We start from the raw sequence: 8,119 nt of genomic DNA, 5'->3' as shown, positions 1-8,119 counted from the left end.
TAAAAAAATGTTAAATTCAAGTACATCAATAAATGAAAAACAGCAAAATAATTACAGCTAAAATTGTTAATGTTGAACTAACAATTATAAATTACAATGATTTCAGGTTCTTAGTAAAAGCATTGGAGTGGAAAAGGTGGAATTTCAAGTCAAATCCCATCACAAGAAATTTGATTGCAATAAAAAGCTGATCATAAAGAAGTGGTTTTCAAGGTCTTGCCAGACATTAGAAGTGTTTCTCATTCTCATTGCCACAACACTTATGATTTTAAATAATTTGTAGCAATGAGTATTTTCCTAAAAGCAATTATTCAAAAGTTCTTTCTCATACAACTGCTGCTGCTGCTGCTAAGTTGCTTCAGTCGTGTCCGACTCTGTGCGACCCCATAGACAGCAGCCCGCCAGGCTCCGCCATCCCTGGAATTCTCCAGGCAAGAACACCGGAGTGGGTTGTTATTTCCTTCTCCAATGCATGAAAGTGAAAAGTGAGAGTGAAGTCGCTCAGTCGTGTCCGACTCTTAGCGACCCCATGGACTGCAGCCCACCAGGCTCCTCCGTCCATGGGATTTTCCAGGCAAGAGTACTGGAGTGGGGTGCCATTGCCTTCTCTGTCTCATACAACAGTCACTTCCAAAAATGAAAATAATCCAACCCTTGATTTTGTGACACAGTGTAAGGTGTGGTAATAGAAACCTTGATTCTAGGTAACCAGAAAAATAGAAACAGATTATAATCGAAACCAATTTCTTTACTTTTTTTACATTGAAAAAGAATGCACTGGCAGACAATAACTACATCTACAAATTTGACTAGTTTGTGTACTAGCAGCCTGTTCTGAATTTATTTTGAGCCAAATACACAATAGAGGGAGGTGCACAGCACAGCGTCAACTGAAGATGTTTACTTTATAATTTAAATATATTAGTTACCTGCTATAACACAACTCACAAGTGGTCATGAACTCATTAAGGATAAAAATACTTAACTCATGAATCTCTAGCACTTAGAACATACCAGGCACATACTAAATGTGAACTGAGGGACTTTTAGGAACATTTTTCCTCATGTAAGTTCCTCTTTTCCCTGAGTCTGAGATAATTTATGGACCATGATGAAACAAAGAAGCTACAAAAATAAAAAGGCAATCATATAAGAGCACAATTAACAATTCCTTTCTTTAAAACTATTCTCTGAGTTCTAATGAAGGACAATAGTGGTCCCTGCTATGGAAATTATTCCCTGTGAGTTGTACTTAGACTATGGACATGAACCTACAAGAAAGTGGGGGGTGGAGAGTGGGGTGCACCGAATAATTAAAAGTCGGGTTGTTTTTCTCCAAAGCAATCAACTATGTGATCAAGTCAAGCCTTTTTTTGCTTGTTTCCTCTCAAATAGGATATATTTGTAGAAAGAAACAATAAGGTTTCAGGGAATTGAATTACCTCTTTGAGATTTACTGGGACCTATTTAGAATAATAATGTTGAATGACCTAATTAGTATTCAATGAGCTTAAATGATTCAGTATTTAAAAAAAAAAGATATACTCCAAAGAATTAACTGAGTAATCAATTTGCTGAAGTTCTGCATTTAGACTATATTGATAAAACAGTTTTAGTGTCAAAAATAACTTTAGAAATATTTCTCTGGGGAAATTATTCTAATTATGATTATGTTTTCATTTTAAAAAATAGTTAATTGATTATTTTGGCATAATAATCTATACTTTGGGTGGGGAAAACCAGTCATGGAAATAATTTCCCTAATTAGTTCAATCAGTTCCATACTGAACCAATAACTTCATGAAGGAATTGCTTATATGACTTAGTATTACAGAGAACTATGAAAAAATCATTTTTGGAATATTATATTTAATATAAAAGAGTTGACTATAAGAGGACTAATAGGAATATAAATGAAAGTTTTAGATTTATAACCAATGTATATTATATTTAGTTGACAGTGTCTAATCATTCATAATTATGGTTAAGAGGAATACTGGAAATCTAAGTAAACATATCTATCAGATAAGCAGTGGGATGTAAGGAGCACAATGGTCATAAGGGTTTTTTTAAGTGTTAAATATCAATCAACAGTAGCATTGAAGGGACTGTGAATTTTTCACCATTTGAAAAATTACTATGTTTACTAAGTTTCTGTAAACTTTCCAGAGTAAGTTGTAAATTATTCTTTATTTACAAATCAAAGGCTTATGATTGGCTTAAGTATTTTTGTTAAGCCAAATAAGGTAATTTGTGATTTTCTACAGTTTTTAAAAAGTCTCATTTCCTGATTACTAACACGTGCAACCCAACTTGATTAAAAATGCATGCATATTATAGTTCATATCCATTTTCTCCCAAGCAGAAATTACAGGGCATTCAGGTATAATCCTTAGAATTTATCACTCTAACACTCTCCTATGCTAATTTCACTATAAAAACATTTCAGGAACTGAGTATTTATTTTTAGCATTTTTATGAGATTAACAATAATTTTCCATATACTCTAGAGCTGCATTGTCCAGTATGGTAGCCATTAGCCACATTTGGCTATTGAAACACTTGAAATGTGACTATTGCAACTTGAAGAACTGAATTTCTAATTTCAATTAATTTTCAAGTTAAGAACTTATAGTTGTTTTAGTTATTAGAGAAATTTTAAGTATGTTTAGACAACTTAGGTTAATGAATCTACTTTTTCTTCTGGAAAATTTATGAAATTGCAATAAATCAAGTATTACTGATGAACACCCAATGTCCAAATTAAGGTGAACTTAAAATTTAAAAAACAAACCAGATTTTAAAGACTTTAACATAAAAAGCATAACATTCTATTAACAATTTTATATTGATTTCTTAAGTATTTTGCATTATATTTCTCTTGGACAGCACTGATCTGGGACTCCATGAAAATTGCTAGCTTCTGAAAGTCATGTTTTAAGTTTTTTATTATTTTACTAAAAAATTATCATTATGAAAAAGAAATTAGAGTTAGAATTTGTCGAGTAAAAAGTGACCTAATTGCCCTCTCTACACTACCTCCCTTCTCTGAACTGGAAAGCCCTTGATAGCACCAACAGCACAATGCAAAAATGATAGGCAGTGAAATATGCAGAAATCGTGTATGATAGCACTGATGAGTGTGCAATCAAATCAAACTGCTCACACACTACAGTCTATCTTTTCTTGCTCCCAATTGTCTTCAGACCTGTGTGTCCCTAATTCCAAAATTAACCTTCAAACTTCCTCCCAAGTTCTGCTGTGCTATGGCTTCTGGTATAGAACAATGAACGTTGACTTTACTGAGCAATGTGCTTGATCATGTATTAATACTAGATTCTGTCCAGGCCCGAGAACTTTCATCCTTTAGAGTGGAGAGCTTCCTCTGGGAGAAGGGTTCAAATCCCAGAAGTTTGAACACTGCCACCCGGTACTTCTTGGACATGATGTTGTAGAGAATAGGGTTGATGGCGGCACTGAGGTAGAAGAGGACGAAAGAGACGAGGTTGCAGTATTGGCTGATCTGAGCGATCTCCACAGAGCCAGGCTCGAAGGATTTGGAAAATAAATATCGTCCTACGTGGAAGGGCAGCCAGCAGAGGATGAAAGCAAAAACCACTACAGCTGAAAAGACAATGAGAAAGAGAACGTCAGTTCAGGATATGTCATAGCAAACCACAATCTCTTTTGAAGACATAGACTTGTTTTGATTATGTGTGGTATGACAATTGACTTCAGAAAAATATCATGTTTTGCTCTTCCCCATTCCTATATTTTAACCAAGATTGACTCTGTTTGGACCAACAGTTCAACCATTTTCACTAAGCTTTCCAATCATTTCTATTTAACAACTACTTTAGTAAATTTGTGCTTGAGTTGACATGTTGACTCTAGTAACTTGACAATCTAGTCTCAATAGTCCACTATAATATATGTGTTAGATCAAACCTATATGAGATAATGTGGTTGTACTCAGCCGCAGTTATGTATCAGAGTTTCCCTGGGCACAGATTCCTTGGATATAATACAAACTAACTAAATTAAAATTTCTAGAAAGGAGACCAGGACACCTGTTCTCTTTTTTTCTTTGTAAAGTTTCATAAAAGATTGAATGTGCAGTCAGGATTGAGAACCATAGAGATGAATGAGACTTTTCCACCTAAAATAGACATAAGTAAGGAATAAAAGGCCATAAAACAAACTAACATTAATGATCATCCATCCAAGTTTTAATTTTGCCCATGTAAGGTAGCTTTTTTTTTTTTTTCAAGACCTTTGCATTTCTAGGTTAAGTTTTTAAAATTCAGAAATCAGAGGAAAAATAACAGAAAAAAAATATTCTGGTCCTTGTACCACTTTAGGGAATCACTAAGTGATTGAGTCCCTTCCAGTTGTCAAGGCAAAACAAAATTAGCATTGGTGTTGAGACACCAGTGAGGATAATTAACAGTTCAAAAATAAAATTAGAGGAAATTATTGAATGTACTCATAAAACTAAGTTGCATAGCAGCAACTCACTGCCCCAGCAGCAACATGAATTTAGAGTCCCTTGAGGAGCACCAGCAGATTTCGATCTAGTCATATTACGAGAATCACTGGTCTTAAAAAAAACAAAAACAAAAACAAAAAAAAACCTGACATTCTTTGGATAAACTCTATCACTTTAATATACAGGATTTCAGGAATTGTAAAATTACAATGCAAAATCATCCTGGAATGACTTCTAAGAAGCACTAAATATGCAAATAAGTACAAAATGTTGACTACAATGTCCAAATAATAAAACGTAAAGATTCTGGTTTTGAAAAAAGCAAGTAGAATTACAATTTCACTTGGCTATGAACACACTTTGTATTACTTGTACCAAACACATGTAGTTACAGAAGCTGAATTTATGGAATAACTATTCCATACACACTCCAGTGTGGCACTGCATCCAGATGTTTTCTTAAGGCTCACTTGGGGAGAGATAGTAAGTCCTACCAGCTTCCACCCCTTCTCCTTTTCTCATGTTGGAAGCCTGCCTATCCTAGTTTATCTAGCCTTTCCTACTTGGAGAGAAAGCTAAGTATGAAAACAGAGATCCCAGTACTTCCTTCCAAAGCTGTATAAACAGCATCAGGATAAATGGAATTGAGGCAATTATCTGAAAAAAATACAAGTCAGAAAGCAAATCACAATATTGAAAGAAAAATCAATCTTCTCTGATAGAATTATCCAAATGATCACATCTTTGGTTAAATTTACCAATGAATGCTTTCTAGAGTCAATGCCTGATTTTTTCACCCCCAGTACCTGCTTTTCTTAATGCAACTTAGTTATCTCCATATTGAGGCAGGAAGCTTAACATCAACTTTAATGCTTTAAGACCACAATAGATTCTTTAATGAAAGATCTCAGTTTTGACACGAAGTTTCTAGGCTAATACGCACTACATTTTAGAGAAATACAAAGGTGGGACATTTTTCCATGAAAGAGAGAAGGAGAGACCAGAAATGAGACACACACACAGAGAAAGAGACCAAAGGAGAAAGTCAAGGGGCGAGAGGAGGGAAGGAGAAAGGACAGAGGAAAACAGATATATAGACAGAGAAAAAAATGGGAAACAAAAAAATAGAATGACACACGACAGAGAAACTAGAGACCAAAGAGAGGGCTCAAGACCAACACGGGAGAGAATAATTGAGAGATTTATAGGGCAACATATACTTCAAGAAACAGGAGAGAGGGAGACTCAGGGAGAAGGGGAAGACTCGGGGAGAGGAGAGCTCGAGGGAGCACTGAGACCCACCCAGCATCTTCACGGTCTGTTTGTGGTTCTGGTCTCTGAGCGAGGCGCCTACCGCCGCCTCGCCGCGTCTCCTCCTCCACAACTTCCTGCCGATGAGGCTGTAGAGCACTGTGAGGCAGAAAACAGGCAGGAAGAAGAAGACGCTGGACACCCACACCATGACGGTGAGCAGTCCGGAGCGCACGGCGAACTCGGTCGCTCGGCACTCGTTGGTGTCCCGAGGGTCGGTGCCATTCTCATGCTCCACTCCGACCAGCACGAAGATGGGCCAGGCGCTGCAGAAAGCCACGGCCCAGATGACCAGGATGACGAGCTTCACCCGGCCCTTGGTGATCACCACCTTGGCCCGCAGCGGGAAGCAGATGGCGAAGTAGCGCTCGACGCTCAGCGCGGTGATGGTGAGCACCGTAGCGTAGGTGCAGCTCTCACTGACAAACTGGAAGAGTTTGCAGAGCAGGTCGCCCAAGTTCCAGGGCCGGTAATGCCAGAGGCGCACGAGGTCGAGGGGCATGCAGAGGAAGATGAGTAAGTCGGAGAAGGCCATGCTGGACAGGTAGAGGTTGGTGGTGGTACGCAGCTCGCGGAAACGCGACACCACCAGCATGGTGAGCAGGTTTCCCGCGATGCCCACCACGAAGAGCGCCACGCAGGTGGCTGTGACGCCCGCCAGCAGCGGCGCGGGGAAGAGGGGTGGCAGCTCGTCAGTCAGCGAGTCGTTGTCGGGGAGAGCGTCCCAGCCCAGGTCCTGCAGCGTGAGGTTGGGCCCCGGCTCCTCGCTCCGTGTCGCATTCCACATGCTGCCGGTTCTGCTTAACTGGTTCAGGGACGCGACTGCGCTGAGAGGCTGGATCCGGCTGGTCCGGGAGAAGGTCTCCTTAGGCGCAAAAGAGTGCGAGGGAGGAGCGCGCGCGGGCTCTCAGGGAGGATACTTGGAAAGAAAAGAGAGAGGAGAGGCAGTAGCTGAGCGAGAAGGTGAGATTGAGAGCCTGAGGCGGGGAGGAGGGCGAGAGATGGAGGCAGGAAGACACACACACACACACACACACACACACACACACACAGGTGGTGAGATGGACAGAGTGACCCACAGCTCTGGCACCTCTCGTTTACCCCTTTCTCTCCCCCAAAGACCCTCTCTCCCAACCCAGCCTCCAGCAAGCCTCCACACAAGTACCTGTCACTGGGGTAGCTTCTCCAACTCTGCTTCCCTTTTGCGTTCAGGCTCCAGCAGCATCTCGCATTTCCCAAAGCGCTGCGAAGCGGAGACCCAGCACTGCGAAGCTCGAGCGCGCGGGAGCGCTCCCCTACTAGCCTTGGGCGCTGCGTGCCCAGTGTGACCCCAAAGGCAGATCACACCCGAGGATGGGGGCGGGGATAATGGGGAGAACACCTTCAGTTCTCAGGACCTGCCTCTACAAGGGTTAGAGTTGGCTACAAACCTGGTGTCGAAAACTGAGAGTGCACAACTGAGCTTGGGAAAGGGAGGTAGGGAGTGTTCCGACGGGAGAGGAGACCTTGCGCACCTGGGAAGAGCCTCACACAGTCCTAGAACCTACCATCGTCTTCGCGAGGAGAAGCAGGCTTAGAGAGGTGCGGCCACTTGTCCAAGGTCGCACAGCGAGCGGGGGACTCAGGTTCTAGATTTGAATATCCCATCTGATGGACTTCTGAGAACGAAGGAGCAAGATGTGTGAATAAATTGTTGTGAATTCCAGCCCTTTGTACAGTCTCCCAACTGGGCGGTGGTAGGGCATATGCTGTGTAGGAGATTACTTTTGCTGCAGCAAACCTCGGAGGAGGAGGAAAAGCTAAGGGGCGTGCTAGCGTGGCAGAGGTGGGGGGAGCTGGTAAAGGGGGCGTAGCAGAGGCTGTAAAGTTGGTACGTTGAGGGTGATCAGTAAACATTTTCTGAGGCATGGATAAGAAAGATCAGCCTTTAGGTAAATCATCAACCTTTTTGCTTCACATTTCGAGGATGTTGTGAAAACCACTGAGAATGGATGTCAAGAGTGTTGGGGACAAAGTTGTAGCTCAGTACCTAAATATAGGCAGCAGCGTTGCTGTTATTGCTATTGAGGGGTAGGAGCTGCGCTCCGTGGGTATGGGTCGGAGGCTGCCCCTACGCTCTCCAGGTGACTGTCTCTGGACGCAGTCACTGTGTCCTCTGCTCGGAGCCAGGAATCCGCAAACTAAGGAGCGAAATTGGAGGCTGCCCTCTTACTCACTAACCCGCCGGGCCTCTTCCGGCGGGCCAACCCGGGGGCAGCTCACAAGCGTGTTCAGCACCGCGGCCAGCGACCGGCTCCTCCTACCTCGCGGCACTGCACT

At 41.8% G+C, this 8,119-nt stretch overlaps 1 protein-coding gene across 1 annotated transcript; it reads right to left on the bottom strand.

Moving 5' to 3' along the window:
* Positions 1–2,899: 2,899 nt before the first annotated feature.
* GHSR (growth hormone secretagogue receptor) lies at positions 2,900–6,723 on the bottom strand. Its single transcript, XM_055570330.1, has 2 exons — positions 5,792–6,723; positions 2,900–3,624 (listed from the first exon to the last, which is right to left on the bottom strand). Exons 1-2 carry the CDS (start codon positions 6,585–6,587, stop codon positions 3,320–3,322), a joined length of 1,101 nt encoding a protein of 366 aa, XP_055426305.1. The 5' UTR covers positions 6,588–6,723; the 3' UTR covers positions 2,900–3,319.
* Positions 6,724–8,119: the final 1,396 nt, after the last annotated feature.

Source organism: Bubalus kerabau, chromosome 2 (assembly GCF_029407905.1).
Source record: "Bubalus kerabau isolate K-KA32 ecotype Philippines breed swamp buffalo chromosome 2, PCC_UOA_SB_1v2, whole genome shotgun sequence".
NCBI classification, from domain to species: domain Eukaryota; kingdom Metazoa; phylum Chordata; class Mammalia; order Artiodactyla; family Bovidae; genus Bubalus; species Bubalus kerabau.
Note: the sequence above shows the minus strand (reverse complement) of the source record. Positions and strands in the feature narration are given on the sequence as shown.